Source organism: Periophthalmus magnuspinnatus, chromosome 21 (assembly GCF_009829125.3).
Source record: "Periophthalmus magnuspinnatus isolate fPerMag1 chromosome 21, fPerMag1.2.pri, whole genome shotgun sequence".
NCBI classification, from domain to species: Eukaryota; Metazoa; Chordata; class Actinopteri; order Gobiiformes; family Gobiidae; genus Periophthalmus; species Periophthalmus magnuspinnatus.
In genome coordinates this window covers 10,807,925-10,829,812 of record NC_047146.1, presented here as the reverse complement: position 1 = coordinate 10,829,812, position 21,888 = coordinate 10,807,925, and the positions used below count along the sequence as shown (strand labels likewise).

The window sequence follows — 21,888 nt, the reverse complement described above, 5'->3', positions numbered from 1 at the left end:
AAGGCTCAGTCAGGTTCATAGAGTGTATACATTATTTTATATATACAGTCTATGATTGCAACTGATATGTAACTGGTACTGCACATCTTTAAATCCATTTACAGTAAATCAAGTGTACGTGTATTGCAGATAGAAAAATCTCAAACGGGTGTGAGTCGTGGGATCCAAAGTTCACACAATAAAACAACTCTTCAAGACAGTCCAAAAAGAGTGGCAACAAAGTAACTGATTATAATTATCTCACAAAATATTGATTAAAATTTAGGCAGACTTATAACTTGTATAACATTCTAGATAATTAAAGGCTTTATGTACTGATTTACAGAACATTAATTTGCAAAAAGGCATTAAAAGGTAGAACAGGCCTCTAACCCATTTAGACTAAGAGGTGCAGTCTACACCTCCAAGGTAAACTGGTCCTTAAACACAAACATCTGAGCAGATGAATACTATGAGACAACTACATAAACTTGTTAGCCGCATTAACACCCATAGTGCTCCTGAGTCATCATCCCAATTAATCTGGTGACTGGTTTAACTACACGACCCACTCTAGAAATAACCTGTCTAGGGACATGGACTACAAGGCGCCTAAAGTCAGAGTCTAAACCATTGTGTATCAATTCAGTCTGAGAAGCTGAGTGCTACTAGTCAGGGGGTAGTCAGTAGAAGACTGCGCTGTAGGCTCATCTGGGCTTGGGAGGGGATCTGAGATATCTTCCAGCTGGTCTGCCTTGGCATTCACGCCTTATCTGACTCCATCTCTGAGTTGTCCACAGCGCTGTGACTAGACTTAACCCAAGCAGATGTCTGTCCCTCTGAGGATTCCACTGCAAGACTATTGGGATAACTTAGTTCCTCTCCTCTGAAATATCCTCAACTTGTGGCCCATTCACAGGAAGGAAGTTCACTTCTAGGAGCAGGTTCCTGTGCACAACCTTGCAGCGGCCATTGGACTCTTGGTCTCGTACATGTGTATCTCTTGCTGCCTGTCCACAACTGTGTACATTGTAGGCCCCCACCTGTCTGCAAGCTTCTATTTGCCAGAAGCTCTCTGTCACCAATCTGCAAAGGAACACCGTTCACGCTCTTATTATAATGCTTCGTCTGGTGCCTTTGTTGTTCAGTGGCATGTTGCTGGGCCATCTTCGCAGACAGTAAGGTTTGTGAGGAGAGTCGTGGAGTAGGTGCTGAAGTTCGCTACATTGGTCATTGTGCACTGACTGGAACACCACATCTGAGGACGAGGGATGTGGCCGAACATTAAATAAAAGGGAGCAATGCCTGTGGTCTCATTGGGTTGTAGCGTTGTAGGAAAAGGTGAAAGTCTGGATCTGCTGGGGCCACTGCCTGGATCTTAAAAGGAGAGCTCTGATCATGTTGCCCAGGGTCCAATTGAATCTCTCAGTGCTGGCATTGCACAGGTGCACAGGTAGGGTGATCAGCTGTGGTGTGGGACTTTGCAACACCAGACAGGTGCAGAAGCTCGGACAGCAGCTCACTTTCAAAGTTGGTCCCTTAGTCTGAATTGTGCGTTGGGAACCCATATACACAGAAGACATTGTCCCAGAGTTTTTTTTGTCACCAGCTTGGCAGAAAGATTCCAACAAGGAAAGGTGTGGGCCATCTTGGAGAAATGGTCTTTCACCACCAGCACATCCATAGAGCACTTGTTCTTATCCTCTGTAGATTAGAAATGCACACCAGTTCCATGGGAGCAGTGTTTTTTATGCTCTTTAATGGGGCATGAGGTTCAGGGGTCTTGGGAAGGACACAGTGTGGACAACAACAAACATATTCAATTACGTATCTCTCCATATTTGACCAATAAAAAAAATGCTGGTGGGTGAGATGGAAGGTTCTTTTTTATATTTTTATCTTTAATTATATAGGGAGACCCAATCAGAGCAACTAAACAAATAAGTATGTAAGTTCATTTAAAGCATTTAAACAGGTGCAGTTGCAGGTATAAAGGTTCATTACTAGATTATTAAACTGCATTTGTGGCACTAAAGTATCCAGTTTAGCTTGTCCTTGAAATGTATTCCATTTTTGTGACGTAAAACAGCCAAAAATCCATTTTCCCCATTTCAGTTCTGGTGCAGCTAGTCCTTAGACTTATACAATCATGTTATCTTGTATTAAATGCTCCCGTATCAATGATTAACAAGCAAGTGATTTTCTGGAAGTAGTCCCCTATAAATAAATTTCATATGGCGTTGTTCTCTTCTAACACTTAGCAATGGCCAACCTGCATTTTCATAGAGAATACACCAACTGGTTTTTAATTCATCACCTGTAATGAAACAAAGGGCTAAGTGAAAGAATGTATCTAAATCTAATGATTTCAAAGTAGAGGCTGAAATCTTTGAAGTGAGACTTCAGCTTGCTTGGCCCTGGTAACCTACCAAATGATGGACAACTTCCAAAGATTTATTTTTAAAGCTACCAGGACAAACTGAAACTGTTTCACTTTGGTGATTGGATCTTTGTATTCCCTATACAATATTACATCCTGGACTCGCGTCCCAAGACTTCAGCAGGGTGAGCTGGTCAAGGTTAATCAGAATCAGAATCAGAAGACTTTTATTGCCATAGTCTGTGAACACAGTTCACAAACTAGGAACTTGCTTCGGTGAAAAAGTGCAACATAAACACACTGAATAAATACAAATAAGGGCATGCACAAAGTTAAAAAGATATGCTTAAAAAAAATCTAATGAAATACTTAAAGGGAGAAATTAGATACAACCGCAGCATCAGAACAACAGTGCAAAGTGGCTTATTAAAGTGACCGGTGTTATAAAGTGTCCAGTTTAGTGCAGATATTATAAAGTGTTCATGAGACAAACTGCAGAGGGGAAGAAACTGTTCTTATGGTGAGAGGTTCTGGTCCGAATAGACCGTAGCCTCCTGCCAGAGGGAAGTGGCTCAAATAGTCCATGTCCAGGGTGAGAAGTGTCAGCTGCTATACGGCCTGCTCGCCCCCGAGTCCTGGAGACGTACAGGTCCTGTATAGATGGAAGGCTGCAGCCAATCACCTTCTCAGCAGAGCGCACAATGCGCTGCAGTCTCTGTCTGTCCCTGGCAGCGGCCCCAGCGAACCACACAGTGATGGAGGAGGTGAGGATGGACTCAATGATGGAAGTGTAAAAGATGAGTCCGATGAGGGTGGTGTCATCCGCAAACTTAACCAGTTTGACGGAGTCGTGGCTGGAGGTGCAGCAGTTGGTGTACAGGGAGAAGAGCAGGGGAGAAAGTACACAGCCCTGTGGAGATCCTGTGCAAAGTTGACACGTCAGCGTTTTGATGGTCTAATTTTGCGAATAACCAGGGGAACCAGCTTTGCCACAGTGACATCTTGAGTCTGATGTTCTGAAAGTTTACTCAAGGTTAGTGCAGGCAGAGGTTCGGGGCCTGCGGACTCAAGCGACTGCACATGCTGGATGAATTGTGCTACATGGGTTTCAGTGCCACTTTGCCAGTTGTCGTGGTGTTGGAGAACTGCTTGAACCACTGGGAACTGACAGTAAATAGGGTCATATTAGAAGAATGAAGGTACTGAACAGACTGCTGAAGGCCAAGCTGGAAAGCATCTGTGCAATCTGTAACTGATGGGGGATGTGAAAGGTTCATGACTCAGGACATCAGCCACAACAGGGATATATTTAAGTGTGAAGTCATAGGCTGAGAGCTTAGCCATCCACAGCTTGGGTTTGGTCAACACATGGCCAGAGGTTGTCTGTCCAGACGGTAAACTTGGGTCCCTTTAACCAGTGACCGAACTTCTCTGTGAAACTCCACTTTAAAGCCGTTAACTCAAGCCGGTGAGCTGGGCATCTATTGGGACTTGTTCATGGTTTTACTGGCAAACACCACAGGACGGGCCTTATTCCTCATCAACAGGAACATCTGATAAAACTGCTTCGAGGCCATCTAAGGAAGCATCGAATGACAGTACAAATGGTCTGGCAAAGTCGGGATGCACAGTTCAGTAGCTCGCTCTTTAATTTGTTAAAAGCTTCCTCAGAAGCTGGAGCTGAGTCTGCCACTGTCAACTTTTGGAATACACCAGCTCCTTTTTCTGTGAACTCTTGACACTAGAACTGAGTGTTTTGACAATGGCTGAACTACAGGAAATAAAGCTCTGGTAGAAGACTGAGGAAGGATTTAGGGCTGATTCACACCTGAAAGTCTGCACCAAGGTCGGGACTTAGAACTTACGAAGTGTTCTATAATTTTGTTTATTCCTTTCGAATTTTTGCTTTCACACTATCTCTCTCAAATCTGAACTATCGGACTTTCCCTGGCACTGTCTCTACTGTCGTCTTGACTACAGGAGAATGCCTTGTGAACACGCAGCTTAGGAGATGCAAAGTTTTTTTCTTTGTTTACGGAAGTAAACAAAATCAGGACATGGGTTGGGCTTGATGGTAATTAGCTAAAATGCAGATAAAAATAGAAAAAAACAACACAACAATCAGCAGTGTTAGGAGAGTGTAAAGAGTTACATGTTTATTGGTTCAGTTCCTGTGTGTGTGTTGTATATGGTAAGATGTTTTATTCCATATATTTTCTGCAAATTAAAACGTGTAATCTATACAACACACACCCCAAACACAAGTACTCACAACACATTTTACTCACATTTTCAGCCAATTTTAATCCATATTCAGAGCTTAATACAATAGTTCTTTATAGTTTCTTTAATAAAATCCACCGTTTTGTATTCAAAGAATTGGGGTTACAAAAACAAAATCACAAAGGAGCTGATACAATGATTATAGCGTGACAAAAGTTACAAAAACAGGGATCCTACATTACAGAAATACTGTAACCACCTGCAGCCAAGTGTGCCTGTTCTAGAGATAATGTCTATGGTCGTTCTCATTGACACTTCAGACTTATTGTTGTCTAGCTGCTACTCATCTTCTTTGCAGAGTCACCGTCAGTCTTCGATCTTTTGGACTCTGGAGGTTGGCATACTGGATCCAATGGGGGAGAGGGACGTTCTAGAAAAATATGGACAGTTTTTATTTTACAAAAAAGGGAGTATTGTTTACCTAACACGCCATGCTTTTCAATTATATAATGGAATTCTCCCTCCACAACAGGACTTTTTTCACAACATTCATTGAAAATCAGTTCTGGTTGTTAAGCCTCCTGTATATTTCCGCAAGTTTAAAATATACACCTTCACTTTTCTATTGGAAGGGAGAGATACCATCTCCTTGACTCCATGTAGAAGTTGATGGCAGAATGTAAAATATTCAAAGCAGTACGATTATCTATGTAAAAGCCAAAGCTGAATCTGTGAACTGGCAATTTTTTTTTTTTTTTGTCTAGTTTTTTGACTGCTTTTTGTTCAGTTGACAGATTTAATTTTGGCTTTTACTATGGATCAGACCTGGATGACTGAGGGATTACGCAGACATTATCTATGTAGTGCCACCAGGCCACGGTACAGGTCTGGGGTGTCATAAGCACCCTTAAAAGGAAAAAAAGTACGTTAATGGATCACACACTTACCGGTAACAACTTTAAAATGGAATATGCGATCCTGGACATAACTCAACTTATAATTATTTATTAGAGAGGCAGTCCATTTTAAAGCAATGAAAACACCCGTAAAGGAATAAATTACATTAAAATCCATACTGTGGATAATTCTAGGCAAAGCAATATCTATGGAAATAAGCAGATGGCATACCCCCCACTAGAGAAGTTGCATAATGCTGAAAACTGTCTTTTGAAATGGCAAAAACAGACAAAGCACAGTTGATTGTTATAAATTGGCAAAATCTTTGAGATATCTGGATTTTCTTCAACTGCTGGATCACTACTGATGAATACATCTAACTCAGAGTATGTATGTATGCATGGATTAAGAGAATTAGTAAGATAATCAAATGGGTGTTACTCTGCAATCAATGTTTTTTCTTCTCCTAGTCTTTGCCTAAACAATCATAGTGGGCATCCTGTATAGGTACTATCACCTGGACCTAGCAGCAGTGCTAGTTAAGGGACAACTCTACATTCCTCCAAACATAAGTGCTCTAGAGCAGGGGTGGGTAAACTTTTTGACTCACAGGCCACAATGGGTTCTAAAATTTGACAGATGGACCGGGCCAGGATATATATATATATATATATATATATATATATATATATATATATATATATATATATATATATATATATATATATATATATATATATATATATATATATAAATATAAAACATTATGATTTGGCTTGTAACATGTAGCAAAGCATGAACATGCAAGGCTCATTGCACACATTTTCAAGTTTTCTAAATGCATTAATTAAATAAATAATTAATGTATTACATTTCAGTTAAATAAACACAGCAGAAAAACTTTGAACAAGGTTTACCCTTACCTATTTTAATATAATTTGGGCATGTTCGGCAGGCCGGATTAATAAGACGAAAGGGCCGTGTGTGGCCCCCGGGCCATAGTTTGCCCATGTCTGCTCTAGAGCCTGAGCCCCATCACTGGGTGTAGTTTTACATCAGAGCTCAGAGAGGATTTCAAGACAATATTTGCACTTTTTACTGTATAGGCTATCGGTCTCAAATTTTCATCTTAGGCTGCTACATCCAGATCTACAATTGTGGGCTTCTGTGTGGATATTAGTTATTACTAATTACTTTTGTCTAAACATAATCACACTCCTAGTCAAAATTACTAATATATTTCGGTATATTTGCCTATTGGATGGGAAAGTATAACTGGATGAATCCATCTACTGTATCTGGAGTCACAAACTGACCATGTTTAGCCTTCTCTGTGGATGAGGGTGTTGTGAACAGTGAACTGGCTGCTGGTGAACGAGTTGCAACTGGAGTCAGAGACACTCGCCTAAAACAGAAAAAACACAGAAATCAACAATGCAATTTTCTAGATTATTACAGATGTGTCAGTGTTGCATTTATATATTCACAGCAGTCTCAAGGAGTTTTTTGTGCAAGGACTAGTTATTATTTATACCTGGCAGAAAGTCCAATGGTTTTAATATAGGAACTCCATAGCCACAACAATTAAAACAATAGCCAGAATAAGAGTAGTAGAGTAAGAGTAGTATCAGATTACAATATCAGAATACATTCAAGTCAACACAAACTTTTCACTGCATGCGTAGGTATTATGCAAACGTAGTTTGACAGCACATATTCATGTAATAATTTGACACATGAAAACACAATGAGATGTGACTTTACTGTTTTTCAATAAATTCATTAACATAATTATGTTAATTATGAGTTCATTTTAATTTAATTAATTGCAACTAATCAACTGAAATTAGTGATGTAACATTTATGAATGATTCTGCTCTTTTGAACAGTTCCTTAATGTGAATGGCTGGGTGGGACCGGATCAAATTTTTTAACATAAGTGAGAGATTTGTGCACAAATATATATATATATATATATATATATATATATGGCATTGTAATAAGTTTTAATTATTTTTATAATTAATATATTTCTTGCCATGTTTAGTTTGTAGATCGTTCTCAAATTGGCTTGTCATAAATAAATATATAAATGGCCAGTCTTTTGAACGGCTCTTTGACATGAATGGATCCAAAAGATTCGGATCCCCTAAAAAAAAAAAATCACTAACTGAAATACTAATTTAGTAATTTAATTGAATAATTTCGGAACTGTACATAGACTCTAAAACATGTAATGTGCCGAGAGGTTTCATAAACAGAGCAGTAATTACACCAAAATGACATCTGAAAAATGTGTTTTTAATGAAAAAATTAAAGATGTACAAAAAATGTTGTAAATAACTCTGAAGATGGTCAAGCATCACTTTAGCTTAATGTTGGTCTAAATTCATATAAATCTCATACACATTTTTATGATCTAAACAACTGAATACTTGATCGATTAATTGAACCAAAATAGTAATAGTGAAAAGTAGAAGTATTTTTCATTATTATTTGAGACCTGCGGAAATGACTGAGGGTTTATTTTTAACACATTCATAGTTTGAGCAAACAAAAAATAAAAAAGCTGAGAATAAAAAGGCCGATTCAATCGTTTCTGCTGAACAAAATTTGGCACAAATATTTATCAAAATCAATACATTTGAAGCTTTATTAGATATCAAAATCTGTTTTTACTCTTTAAGTACATTTTTAAACAGGTACTTTCATACTTTTACTTACGTTAAAGTAAAAGCGTCACATGTAAAATCTACTTGAATATTTCTTTTACTCCAGAATCTTTAGTTTTACTTGAGTAATGAAATTTAGTACTTCTTCCACCACTAGTCGTAACAAAGTCGTGTGTACAGACACATAGTTCATGCAGGATTAGAGCTTCTCCAGCAAATTAGGGAAGAAAAAAAAAATCTCAATTCTTATCATGTCCTACCATTTTAGCTGCTTAGGGACAATCCATCTTGACAGTTTCTCATGTTGGCACATTGGCTGCCATATTGATAACAGTGAAGGATGATTTTATCCAACTACCATGTTTCAATATTAGTTTTTGTATTGACTGGTATCTGGGCATTTGTTTCTTTTTGGTAACCTTAAGAGCTATTTGTGTTTTGATTTATTCCTTTGATCAAATATACTTTGCAATTAAGTGAGTTAAATGGACTAACCTGGGGGTTGGCCCCTTCGGGGTAGTTCTTCCTGTTGGAGTAGAGCACCCCGATGTGTTGGCACTGCTGAGAACTTTGGGGGTAGATGGAGTGAGAGGCATGACCCGTGGCTGAGCTGCAGAGGAATTGGAGGGTGTGAGGGGAGCTGTGCTTTGCTGAGGAGTGGAAGGAGAACTAGCACTGCCTGACACTGGGCTCTGAGGCACAGCTGGAGGGGTAGCTTTAGGGGTAGTGGGCTTTCCCCAGCCCTCAAGAGTGTTAAGGGTGATTCTGCGTGGTTGAGGTTTAGATTTGGCACTTGAGGTCTTTTTTTCCTCTGGTGTAGCTGTGGAAGCTGATGGGAGAGCAGAGGAGTCTTTACAAGCAGTAGGTGGGACTGGGACTGTTGGTTGAGAACCAGGAGATAAGGTTTTGTTCCCTAAACTTTTCTTCCCTTTCTTCTCAGCTCCACAGATGGGAGTAAAGAGCTCCAGAAGAGGAGGCTCCTTCAGAGGTGTTCCCAACTCGCCAGGAGAAAAGGACAGAAAGGAGCAGTAACCGTCTGTAGAAGACACAGCCAGGAAGGATCCGTCCCGTGACCTGAGAAAAACGTTACAGTCACAGGCCCACAAGACAAATGTAATTTATATTAGATTATACAAATTATAATTTTGCTGTCCTCACCATGTTAGATCACTGAGTGTGTGATAGTGGATGTTAGAGACTAAACCAAAAGGATGAGTCTGTTGTGTATCATAAAGAAAGATGGAGTCTTCAGATGCGACAGCAAAAATTATGCGATAAGGCAACTGAAACACATTTGGAAGAGTCTCCACAGACCCATCTAATAACATACAAAAAGTAATTTGTATTAACCGTAAACATTAGTTTAGTTAAAAGCCATCTAAAAATCAAATATAGTAAAAACTTACCTTCTGCTTTCTTAGTCCTCAATTCAAAGTACACAGGGCAGCAGCGCACTGCCAGTGTAGCCTTTGATGGGCATGGCAGGTGGGCCACAGGCCTGAAGGTCAGATTTACAAGTATTATTATACTATAAGGAGAGGCTTGAGATATATATATATATATATATATATCAACATTTTATATGGTTCATACTGTAAATATAATCATACCAACAGTACCACCTAATGCATTACCTAATAGTAAAATACAAAAATCGCTTGTTGGCATAGCAACCAAGTGTCATATACAAAAGCAGGTACATTAGCAACACAAACAGTCACGTATAGCCTAAATACTTTTCACGTTTTGAACAAGGACTTACCTCTTGAGGCCTTTTCTAGAAAATACGTAAGTGGTATTTATAATGCTTTCCCCAGATTCGACACAACCAGCTTAAAAAAAAAAGAAAAAAAAAAAAAGTATTTAACCACAATGTCAATAAAGGAACCCCAACTTTGATCATTTAGTTGGGACATATACCCGGGGCAAACAAGAATGAACCATCTGGTGAAAATGAAAGGCGCCGAAAAAATGACCTCATACTGTCATCATGGAACATTCGGAAAGGTTTTGCCTGTAAGAATATAGGGAGAAGTGAATCAAACTGATTATTATGATGAGTCTAATTGGGTTTACTTACATCCCCCTCTGGAACAGGCCCAGAGCTCAGTTTACTTATACAGAATGCTTTCTTCTTAGTGTGAGTACTATACACACGCATGACTCTGCAATTATACACAAGATACAATGAGTTAACAAGTCATGAGACAAATAACTTATTGAGACTTTAAACTCCTGACTATGCTATACCTATCACAGCTCAGTGTGGCCACATACTGCCCCAGTGGATCCCAGGCCACTCCTTGGACATAACTCTTATGGTCATTTAAAATGCAGAGCTTTTGTCCTATGAATAAAAAATATAGTTTAGCTAATAACAAAACATTAGATATAACAATGCTAAGCAGGTAATTATTGGGGGCCAACCTTTGTTAATGTCCCACATGATAGCAGTGTTGTCCACAGACCCAGAAACCATCAGGTTTCCATCTCTTGCCCAACATATGTCATATACATCTTCTATGTGTCCTCTATTCACAGGGAAAACATACATTTAAAAAAGTTACTTTATATACGTTTTAATGGTTGCACATTCATTCAACAGTTTTTTTTACCTGAGAGTTTTCATAACAGACCAGCTCTCCTTGTTGAGTTGAGCCTCTTCATCATCCTGGAAAACAGGAGTGTGCTCGGGCTCCTTACTGTCATTCAGCTTCCACAGAAAAATGGCAGCATCTGAAGGACAAAATAATGCACTTTACGCAAGTTATGTTTAGTGTGAAAATTGTTTAGAAAAAACAAAACAACAAAAAACTTACCATCACCTCCCGAAGCAAGGAACTCTCCAGTGGGGCTGAATCGAACCACATTCACAGCTTTTGTGTGTCTGGACAAATTTGACAGAAAGTCCACAACAGCTTTTCCATCCGGACCCAGGTCTACTCTCCACAACTGCAACAGTTCCAGAAAAGTGAGCATGTCATTCGTTTACAGATCACGGGTTTAGACCGACACAAGAGATATAAATGCACCCACTCTGACGGTGGTGTCCACTCCAGCCGTGGCCAGTCGGTGCGTGCGTCCATCGGAGCTGTGCTGAAAGTCCAGACTGTAGACTGGCTCTTTGTTGTGCCAAGCGATCTCACAAGTTACCACCTTCATTTTCTTAATTTCAAACGTAACAGTCGTGTATTCGTTTACTAAAACGGGCTTATATTTACATTGAACAACTATGCTCAGAAAATATGTTTGGGCTACAGCCGACACTGCTGAAGCTTACGATAACGAGACAGAAATGTATTTTACAAATACTACGTTTGTTATGTCGTGTACGGACGACCTAGATTGTGCCGTACAAAATCGAAAATAGTACGGAATAACAGACCTTTAGGACTTTAAAATGTAGATTTACCTCTTCCCGCTTGTGTACGGCTACCAATCTCCCGCGTACTGTTCGGTGAAACATCCGGTTTAGAGGATAGACGTGATTGGTCAAAAACACGGAAAAGGTCAAAAATGGGCGGGACTTGGTGAGGCTGCGAACACAAATGTCTGCACTACCGGTAAACATGAACCCTGGTGCTTTGTTGAAAACACAGGGAGTGTTTCGTACAAATTGTGTATTTCGGTTTTTAAACTACCATTAAATCGTCAAAAAAAAAAAAAAGTTTTTCCTTAAGGGGTTCAGTCCTTAAACTGACATATTCGGGTCACAAAGTCTATGATTTGGATTATATTTATTAACCATAAACTGTATAACGAATTAAATATACAGTCTATGAGATAACCGTAATTTATTAACTCAGATGTCAGTTTGTCAAAACATAACATCTGAATTTTCACGCCAGACGAACAACCACAACCAGTTATCAGGATAAATGTGCCTTCAGATACACACATTTATCTTAATAAGGCACAAGGGTTAAAACAGTTTGTAACTAACTCAAGGCTAAACGCACTTCTGTTAAAGAGTGGTTTATTTTTTTTAGCAACATTATGTTATTAAATGGTTAAAAAAATAAATTCAGGCACGATAAGAAAAAACACAACAATAGGCCCATTTAACAAATAATAAAATGTATAGCAATTGTATAAAAATGTCCTTTTTAAAACACTAATCATCCAAAAACTGTATATCATGGCCATTCCTCTTGTTTTCTCCTTAAAAGTCATTATACATTTCATGTAACCTATTGATTTTCAACATTTAAGAGAGAATTTTAAATAAACAGTAAAAAAAAGCATTATTGAACAAAACCCCAAATACAATTTGTAAAATTTTAGTTTTTTTATGACCGTCCTTGGTCACTTGATGCAGCGTTTCCTGATTCAACATTATTCAGACGTAAAACTTGTTCTAAGACTCCATCTATTTCATTGCTCTCATAATTCACTTCATCCAGATCAAAATCAACATATGTGACGAGAAGACGTTTAATATTGCCTCGCAGTGCAACCAAACTGAAAATCAAACAGAAACAAAGGGGAAAACACAATGTAAATATCCAGCCAAAGAAAATGTCTTTTTGCAGTTTATAAATATTTACCTTTGAAAGGCATCAGTGCTGGATGAAGGCCCAGGATCAGCTCGTGTTTCTTGGGCATCTGTTTGCACTGGTGAATCAACACATGTAGCTGCATTTCCTTTCATTTGTTGAAGATTTAATCTGAGAGTCTCACATTCAGATGCCAGACCGGCCATTTCCTCCACTGTTGACTCCAACTACAAAAAAACGAAGACATGGCATCTTGTTTACTTGAAACCTAAAACTGAAGAAACATGACACAGAAACACTCAGCAGCATCATACTGACCTGTGTTAGCAATCTCTCTTTCTCCTTGTTGCTTTCATCCAGCTGCCGCATGAGATGATCCACTTGCAGTGCAATCTCATCCATGGCCTTTTCATCACTTGGGTCAGCACTTGGCTTGACCTCAACAGTTGCCAGTAAAGCCTGCTTGTCTTTTATGAGGTCATTGATTTTGTGCCTGGCATTCTCAAAGAGTGTTTTGTAGTCCACCGAGTTCTGTCCTTCCTCACCATCTTGTTCATCTTGTTCCTTTTTTACGTAAATGTGAGACACATCTAGTCTACTCTGCAGCTCCTGCAGCTGAGACTGGAGCTGCTGTACCTGCTCCTTTAAAGAGTCTCTTTCCTGTCTGAGCTCCGATAACTGGTTCAGTTCTTTCTGAGGACACAACAAAGATGGGGAATCCCTATTATCCACATCAGTAGCAGAAACACTTTGATTATCACTGCTTTCTGAACCAGGTGTAATTCCATCCTGCACAGGCTGATTGAGTGGCTTGTCCTTCATATCTTTCTCACAGTCATCAGCGTCCCTGGAATTACAAGCTGCCGGGTCATCATTATAATTGTTTGTTTGCGCTCTACTCCCTTGATTAGTCTCTTCCTTTTTTATTTCAATTTTAAGAGCTTCTGTTTGTGTGGTGATGTTCACCACTCCAGGAGGAGCCACGGAGGGGGCATCATCAACTGCAGTGGTACTTCTAAAATTGTCTACAGCTGCATCATCGCTGCACTCCAGCAGCAAGTTCACTTCACTCTGATTCTCTGTGGGCTCAGTCTTTACTGTGATCGAAGCAGGGTTTGTCTTTTTAGGTTTAGGTGTACTAACACCTTCCAGTATAACAAGATCATCATCTGTTTCATCATCACTACTGTTGTCAATGGGGATTGATGGTGACCTTGTTGGACTCACATCCAAAGACAAAACCTGACCTGCAATGTTATTTTGCACTTGGCTGACTCTTGGTCTTTTGGGAGTGGTGTCTGGAGTGTTGGGCTGCTGCCTTTTCCTGGACATACAAGGACACAATTATAAAGAAAGAAAATATACATATTTATTAAATTCTCATTCAGAACACAATTGTGCCATCACTTTTTTTTTTCATTTGTAGCTTGATGATTTATTGTGGTTAGAAACCCTTAACTTTTATACCTTAACATTGAAGCCAGAGAGCATACACTTGAAATAATTGGAAGACCATTGCTGGTAGAGGGACTGCAGTCTGTAAAGGCAAAAGCAGATTATATGAAATTAACAATACAAAAAGTGTATACAAGATGATTAAAAATCATACCAGCTTGTGAGATGGAGGAAGGGGTTAGGGTAGACCCACCCTGTATTGCATGTATGTTCATCTTATTCCTTGGTGTGGTTGGAGCAGAAGGTGGTGTGGTTGAAGATCCAGTCTGACATAAAACAACACAGCAGTTTGAAAAATGTCCACAAAAACATTGTGAGGATTATGCCAAATGTACTTTTAAACAAACAAATCAAACAAACATACATCATGGCGTAGCTGTTGTAGAATGGCCTCTGTTTGGCGTTTCAATTGAGCCTGCAGTCGTTGCCGTTCTCTCTGCTTTTGTTCTGTCTCAGCCTGTGCAACAAAAGAAAAGTTATATAACATTTAAATTAGGGACACCTATTATGTTCACTTTCTTTACTCAATTATGATTTTCATTATTTATTAACTCTCAACTTCTGTCTTAATATCATAATATAGTGGGGCAAAAAATATTTAGTCAGCCTCTAATTGTGCAAGTTCTTCCACTTAAAAAGATGAGAGAGGGCTGTAATTTTCATCATAGGTTCACTTCAACTATGAGAGACAAAATGAATAAATAAAAAAAATCTGAAAAATCACATTGGCTGATTTTTAAAGAATTTATTTGCAAATTATGGTGAGAATTAAGCATTTGGTCAACAACAAAAGTTCATCTCAATACTTTCTTATACAGTGGTCCCTTACTATATCGCGGTTCACCTTTTGCAGTCTCGCTGTTTCACAGATTTTTTTGGTGCATTTTTGCATGCTTTTTTTTTTTTTTTTTTTTTTTTTACAGTGTATGAACGCGTATTGTGTTCTGCGTCCTGATTGGCTAAGGGATGTGCCACGTCTCCTGTGCAGTACAGAATGCATTCAGCTTGACTAATTTACATAAATGTTCAATGCTAGAAGTGTGACTTTGATGTACTGTATGTTTGCAAGTTTTCTCCCCAACAAAACCCACAATGGCGATAAAACGTTCTGCACCGACAAAGGCACCTCTGCCCGCTCCCAAAAGACCGGGGAAGATGCTAACTATCGCAGAAAAAGTTGGACTTCTGGACATGCTCAGGGAAGGTAGAAGTTACACGGCTGTAGGGCGGAATAAATGAATCTTCGGTTCGTCACATAAAGAAGGGAAAAAAATAACATAAGGACGGCAATAAGTTTTAACAAGGATGCAAAAAGGGTTGTAACTGCATGCAACAAGACCATCGTAAGGATGGAGTCTGCTTTAGCTTTGTGGATCAGTGACTGCAGGAAAAAGAACATTATGCTGGATACCAACATCATCCGCGCAAAAGCTAAAATGCTTTATGAAACCTTTGCTGATAAGAATGACATTCATGACAGCAAGGAACAGGATGATGCAGAGCCCAGGCCATCAACAAGTTCTTTTCACGCAGTACCAAACGCTTTGGACTCAAAAGTGTGTGTCTGCACGGAGACTAACTATGTTCTTCACTCGGAAAAAGACAACTGCACCAAGGCCTTAAGCGGAGCGACGCCAGGGCAAAGAGGCGCGGTCAGAGGAACTGTGAAATATACGTCACTATTAATCATTTCTTATGTGTCCAACCTCATAGCTTGATCATTAAAATAAAATTTGTTGCAGTATTTCTAAAAGCTGTAATTTTTATTCATAGTACAGTATAGTATTTGGTTTCATTCTGTAATACTGTGCTTATTTTTTTAAATCTACAAAGGTTTGAACTTTGAGAGTAATTAAACAAGAGAGAAATGTGAGAAAATGTTCATACAATTTTCTCAGACAGGCATGAAGTGATGTTGATCTCCTCTAGAGCAGTGATGTTTTGGGGCTGTCGCTGGGCAACACGGACTTTCAACTCCCTCCAAAGATTTTCTATGGGGTTGAGATCTGGAGACTGGCTAAGCCACTCCAGGACCTTGAACTGCTTCTTACGAAGCCGCTCCTTCATTGCCTGGGCGGTGTGTTTGGGATCATTGTCATGCTGAAAGACCCAGCCACGTTTCATCTTCAATGCCCTTGCTAGTAGAAGTAGTTTTTCAATCAAAATCGCACGATACATGGCCCCATTCATTCTTTCCTTTACACGGATCAGTCGTCCTGGTCCCTTTGCAGTAAAACAGGCCCAAAGCATGATGTTTCCACCCCCATGCTTCACAGTAGATATGGTGTTCTTTGGTGTTCTCCTCCAAATATGACAAGTTGAGTTTTTACCAAAAAAGTTCTATTTTGTTTAATCTTACCATATGACATTCTCTCAATCCTCTTCTGGGTCATCCAAATACTCTCTAGCAAACTTCAGACAGGCCTGGACATGTACTGGCTTAAGTGGGGGGACATGTCTGGCACTGCAGGATTTGAGTCCCTGGTGGCATAGTGTGTTACTGATGGTAGCCTTTGTTATTTTGGTCCCAGCTCTCTGCAGGTCAATTACTAGGTCCCCCTGTGTGGTTCTGGGATTTTTGCTCACCATTCTTGTGATAATTTTGACCCCACAGGATGAGATCTTGCATGGAGTCACAGATCGAGGGAGATTATCAGTGCTCTTGTATGTCATCCATTTTCTAATAATTGCTCCCACAGTTGATTTCTTCACACCAAGCTGCATACCTATTGCAGATTTAGTCTTCCCAGCCTGGTGCAGGTCTACAATTTTGTTTCTGGTGTCCTTTGACAGCTCTTTGGTCTTGGCTATAGTGGACTTTGTAGTCTGATTGTTTGGGGTTGTGGACCGGTGTCTTTTATACTGATGACAAGTTCAAACAGGTGCCATTAATACAGGTAACGAGTGGAGGACAGAGGAGCCTCTTAAAGAAGAAGTTACAAGTCTGTGAGAGCCAAACATCCTGCTTGTTTGTTGGAGACCATATACTTATTTTACTGCGGAATTTACCAATTAAATAATAAAAAATCCTACAATGTGATATCCTGGATTCTTTCCACACATTTTGTCTCTCATCGTTGAAGTGTATCTATGATGAAATTTACAGGCCTCTCTCATCTTTTTTAAGTGGGATAACTTGCACAAATGGTGGATGAGTAAATACTTTTTTGCCCCACTGTACATTTTACGTAACGTATGGGGTCACTCAGATGGTATTGTATCTTTTCTCTTCTCTACAGCATGCGATCAGATACGAGTAGTGTTTGTTTTTTTCAACCGGTTAAGCCCATAAAGGTGAATAATTGATTATCCAATTAATCCTAAACATTTTGATAAAATAAAAAAACACGGGCCTTGCAAATTACCGGTATATAAAACTTAAGACTTTTTTTTGTGGCTCTCCAATCCATTAGTCTCACCTGTTGTCTTCTCCTTTCTTGCATCTTTTTCTCTTCCCTTTCCCTATAAAATAGTAACACGTTTGAAAGGAAGTGAACTGTAAAAACAATATCCCTAAATATATAACAATTTATGCCCATTACATTTACCATATATAAGCCTGTGGTAAATTAATAGAGCACTCACTGTTGTTTGTAGGTCTTGCAGTATGAAGGCTGTTCATCATCCGAGTCCTCAGGTTCCTCCTCAACCTGACAACTCCTAAAAGAGGGAAAAGACAATGTATTATTATTATTATTATTATTAACAAGTATACTAATATATGTATTATAAATGTTGATTTATAATATATGCTGTATTTTGAATCTGAACATAGCGGCTACACTTTGCTCACCTGAACTGGGGATCTGGATTCATATAGCAGTACCATTTTTCTGGCAGCTTTGAGCAGTCAATTCCATCAGGCAGTTTTCGCCAGCGAGAACACTCATCACATTGCACCCAGCTTTGGTCTGGTTTTTTACTGAGTTCAAACATACAAAAATATCTAAGTATATGATAAATACATCAAGCCTACAATGACACCACACAACAGAAAGGTGAAGTGAACAACATAATATTCATTTTACACAATTTATCATTTCTGTTATCAAGTAAACATTTTGTCCTCAAAGATTTTACATGGAAACAAAAACATTTGAGCTCAAACGTTGTGGGTGTATATGAAGCAGTTTTGTGTAAATAAAAGTTAAAACGCAGACTGACCACCAAAATAAACTAGCAAATGAATAATTGGTCTATAAAGTCTGATTCACAAACTTACACCTAATTCTCACATCAAATTTTAAAATTAACAATTTTTTAAAGAAAAAAAACTGTCAATTTTATTTTCAGGTAAAATTGCCTGAATTGCCTAGGCCAGAGGAGGGGGAACAGGTTACAAATCTATCATCTACTGGTAAGAAAAAAAATCAAATAAACTTATGGATGGTAGCTTTAAAATACAAAATACAATACAAAGTACAATGTATGTACAATAAATTTCAGAGTGCCTACATTGTATCTTCTACTGGTATGCCAGTGGGATCTTCTTTGGATCTCCTGTATCTGATTTCTTTCCAGTATTCCTCCAACTTGATCCCCAAACTGGTCATAGTTTTCCTAAAATCACAAATCAATTGTTAGTCTTCAACAGTAAACACAAAGCTATAAAAATATATATGTTTATGCATTACTAAGAATCCTACCTGTACTTATCATTTTCCTCAAAACTTTGTTTGTTGTGAGTGGGATCCAGAAAGTTACACTCTATGATGCCAATGACGCCGACACCTTTTTTGTCAGCCTATCATTTGTAATTGTTAAATTGTTTAATCACAGTAATTCAAAAGTAAAATAAACCAGTGCAAATGACGGTCTTACCTTAAGCTGACACCCCACACGTTCATAAGCTTTAATCAGTCGATTTTTATGGTACATCATAATGCCATATTGATCTTTACTTTTAGTGTTATACCCAAAAATAATAGGAATACGCTTGTTCTAAAAGACAAGTTAGGGAAAACATACTTGCAGTGTACATGTACATATTATGCATTCACAATACATCAAGTCACAATTGTACAGACAAAAGGATACAAGGAATGTTGGCTTATAGTGGTCTTTTCTACTGTGTGCCAGACTTTTTGCAATGAGTTGAGACTTCACCTTTTTACCACGTATCATGATTTGCAATCGAGGCTTCAAGTAGAGTATACTGCAGTAGGCCTGTACAAAATGTGAATAAAAAAACATAACTGATTAAAATACATAAATAGTAACAGCAGTAGAAAGAGAATATAGAAAATTTACCTGAAGGGAGTACAAACTTTCAGGGATGTAAGAAGTGTCATTCATTTCCTGGTATACATCAGATGGCATTCGTATGTCATAACGGTCAAAATCAAAATCAATCTCCAGTCGACCTTGTGATGTTCTGTTAGGGCACAAAATATTGCAACAGTTTAAATGAGTAGGTTTTCATTACAGATCTATGTTTTAATGTGTAACCTGAAATATCTGAAATAGGACAAACCTGCGGAGATTCCAGATTATGATCCGTGTCCCTGTTTTAGTTGCAGACCAGGAAGGCCCAATAGCATTGATCTCAGTGAGCAGGTTGGCTTCCGATTTAAAGGGTGAATAGCGTAGAATATCCAGAAGACTGGCTTTGTGCTCATTTTTAACACTGAGTAAAACCAAAATCAAGGGCAACTTAGGCTACAAATATGAACACAAACACTCGGTGACAATGCTCATCTACAGATCAGAAAGTTAGGGGTCTGATTCCTGCTCTGACTACTGCATACTGTCCATGAGCAAGACACCCACATTGTTTGCATAATAACTGGGTGTATGCTTGAGCTATATGCATCAACAAGAGTAGAGTGAATGAATAATGCAAAGTAAAACATCTTTTTGTGTCCAGAAAAGTGCTGTATAAACCAAAATAATTATTATTTTAAAAAGGATATTTTTTTTTCCTCTCTGCTCAAAGCACACAATAGGCACACGGATCTGTTCTGCTCTAATCTCTTGAAGGTAGGTCTGTGAGAGCATCCCAATGCACATTGCAGTCCTGGATTTGGAGAACACGATGGCATCTTTTCCAAGCCGCATGGAGCCAGACTTGAACCCGTTTCCATAGATACCAATTGGCTGAACGCCATTAAGAGCCACTTTCTCGCTGTAACCAAAGCTAAAAAATGCAAACAATTTTCAATATTTTTCCTTACAAGAAAATAAATTTAAGGTGACAGTTTTGTATGGTTTTGTTATAAATTATAATTTACCTAAGCATCCTGTGCATAGTTTGGTAGTCTAGCCCATTGCCATCGTCCATAAAGCTTAGGCACTCTTGTTGACTGACCATAGTTTTATCAATCCAGAAGTGCTGGGCGTTCACGTCTGGGTCATATGCATTGTCTGGAATACAATAGAACAGTTTCGCTTACATTGAAAAGCAAAGCTAATACAGCCACAGAACTGTAATAGCTCACCAATAAGTTCTGCAATGGCGCTGAAGGGCCAGGTATGGCTGGTGGAGTTGGTGTGAAGATATTTGGGACAGAGCTAAAAAGCAAAAAATAATGGAAAAGTATGAACAGTAAAAGAAAAATTCTAATCTGTCCACCTGACATTGAGTTAGGAGTGAAGACATTTCGCTGTTCATCAAAGTTTCGTTTTGCCTTATCTGTTTGAAGGAAGGAGCCAACTAGTTTCAGTTTCTATTGTCTTGGCTAGGTCTAATGAGCCAACTACAAGTGTGAACTATGCCCCAGTCATACTTATCATAAGCATAATCATTCAAGCCCCTAATCGGTGCTCTCACCCCCAAACTGGCTATCACTATTGGTTTCTTTTGTAGATATAGGTCTGAGAATGGAGTTATAAACAGGAGATAGATGGTGTCTAAGAGCTCCATTCCTTTTCAAAGAAGGATTGTCTTTCCCAACAGAAATTGTTTATTTAACTCCCCTCTCAAACCATTTTTTTTCATTGGTTAAGATCTGTACCTCACTGGATGAACTAGTTGATTAAGTTGAAATCCGAGGATATGCAAATTTCCCCCGGCGAAAAGTGAAACTAACTCAATTAGTATTTTATTATACAGATAAAAGTGATTATCAACAATAAGATCAAACCTATGCGATCGCCCACTTTTGTTTATCAACTTGATGAATAATGAATAACAAATGCCTGCAGATTGCAAATTTTCACCGGACTTGGCATAACAGGAGAGTAAAAGCACAATTAGCCTGTAGCTTTACCCGATACTAATGTCTTTCAGGTAAACAAGCTATCGTAGACTACATCACAAAGATTGTATATCAAACTTGCTTTTAAACAGGACAGAATTGCTCTTACTGTGCTCACTGGGATCCCGCGGTCTGTTTGGGCAGCCATGATCCTGGACCCCCGTGTTATTCTCTGACAGAAAACATCCGTCTGCTACACTACTGCGCCCCCGCAAGGCCGCCCACAGTACTACATAGTCTCACATCAAACTACAGTAAATGGATTTAATGGAGCTCAACAGTGACCATCCATCCCGCGGTTACCGAAACAAAATTTCTCCTTTATTTTTGTCATAGACTTTCCGAACAAAAATTAAGATTAAAAGTTCTAAAGCTTGCTCGGGGATAATCTGCTACGTGGAAACTCATGACCACAAGACCTAGAATTTTATTAAAAATTTGTTTCTGAAACTTTATAAACCGCTAAGTTATTAAACATTTAAACATTTCGCAGCATTTTGCATTTTAAACGGCCCTTTTGGACTTAAAACCACCATGTTACGGATATTAGTTAGTCAGCCTCCGCGATGCCTGTCTACTGAAATTTATGA

General features: G+C 38.8%; 3 protein-coding genes across 4 annotated transcripts in view; 1 reads left to right on the top strand and 2 right to left on the bottom strand.

Annotated features, from left to right (window-relative positions):
* LOC117388846 (ribosyldihydronicotinamide dehydrogenase [quinone]-like) overlaps nucleotides 1–21,888 on the top strand; it is a 186,929-nt gene that overhangs the window by 106,954 nt on the left and 58,087 nt on the right. The window lies entirely within an intron of this gene.
* On the bottom strand, nucleotides 4,492–11,619 carry chaf1b (chromatin assembly factor 1, subunit B). Its single transcript, XM_033987381.2, has 13 exons — nucleotides 11,188–11,619; nucleotides 10,971–11,103; nucleotides 10,767–10,887; nucleotides 10,579–10,682; nucleotides 10,402–10,498; nucleotides 10,232–10,316; nucleotides 10,072–10,165; nucleotides 9,914–9,983; nucleotides 9,558–9,649; nucleotides 9,310–9,469; nucleotides 8,647–9,225; nucleotides 6,796–6,884; nucleotides 4,492–5,012 (listed from the first exon to the last, which is right to left on the bottom strand). Exons 1-13 carry the CDS (start codon nucleotides 11,311–11,313, stop codon nucleotides 4,915–4,917), a joined length of 1,848 nt encoding a protein of 615 aa, XP_033843272.1. The 5' UTR covers nucleotides 11,314–11,619; the 3' UTR covers nucleotides 4,492–4,914.
* morc3a (MORC family CW-type zinc finger 3a) lies at nucleotides 12,113–21,507 on the bottom strand. Its single transcript, XM_033987377.2, has 19 exons — nucleotides 21,408–21,507; nucleotides 20,540–20,612; nucleotides 20,333–20,465; nucleotides 20,015–20,238; nucleotides 19,576–19,732; nucleotides 19,353–19,476; nucleotides 19,140–19,268; nucleotides 18,924–19,043; nucleotides 18,749–18,846; nucleotides 18,558–18,662; nucleotides 17,896–18,024; nucleotides 17,688–17,762; nucleotides 17,522–17,564; nucleotides 14,467–14,559; nucleotides 14,257–14,368; nucleotides 14,115–14,184; nucleotides 12,966–13,971; nucleotides 12,699–12,874; nucleotides 12,113–12,612 (listed from the first exon to the last, which is right to left on the bottom strand). Exons 1-19 carry the CDS (start codon nucleotides 21,444–21,446, stop codon nucleotides 12,441–12,443), a joined length of 3,078 nt encoding a protein of 1,025 aa, XP_033843268.1. The 5' UTR covers nucleotides 21,447–21,507; the 3' UTR covers nucleotides 12,113–12,440.

Bases quoted from the DNA above. Each gene is read 5' to 3' on its own strand.
- chaf1b (XM_033987381.2), bottom strand. From the start codon at position 11,313: ATGAAGGTGGTAACTTGTGAGATCGCTTGGCACAACAAAGAGCCAGTC. The intron at 9,984-10,071 runs GTATATGTCCCA...TTTTTTTTTAAG, and splicing joins TTCATTCTTGTTTGCCCCGG to CTGGTTGTGTCGAATCTGGG. The intron at 9,650-9,913 runs GTAAGTCCTTGT...TCTGACCTTCAG, and splicing joins TCTAGAAAAGGCCTCAAGAG to GCCTGTGGCCCACCTGCCAT.
- morc3a (XM_033987377.2), bottom strand. From the start codon at position 21,446: ATGGCTGCCCAAACAGACCGCGGGATCCCAGTGAGCACA. The intron at 17,763-17,895 runs GTGAGCAAAGTG...TCCCTCTTTTAG, and splicing joins AATCCAGATCCCCAGTTCAG to GAGTTGTCAGGTTGAGGAGG. The intron at 13,972-14,114 runs GTATAAAAGTTA...TTGTATGTCCAG, and splicing joins TCTCTGGCTTCAATGTTAAG to GAAAAGGCAGCAGCCCAACA.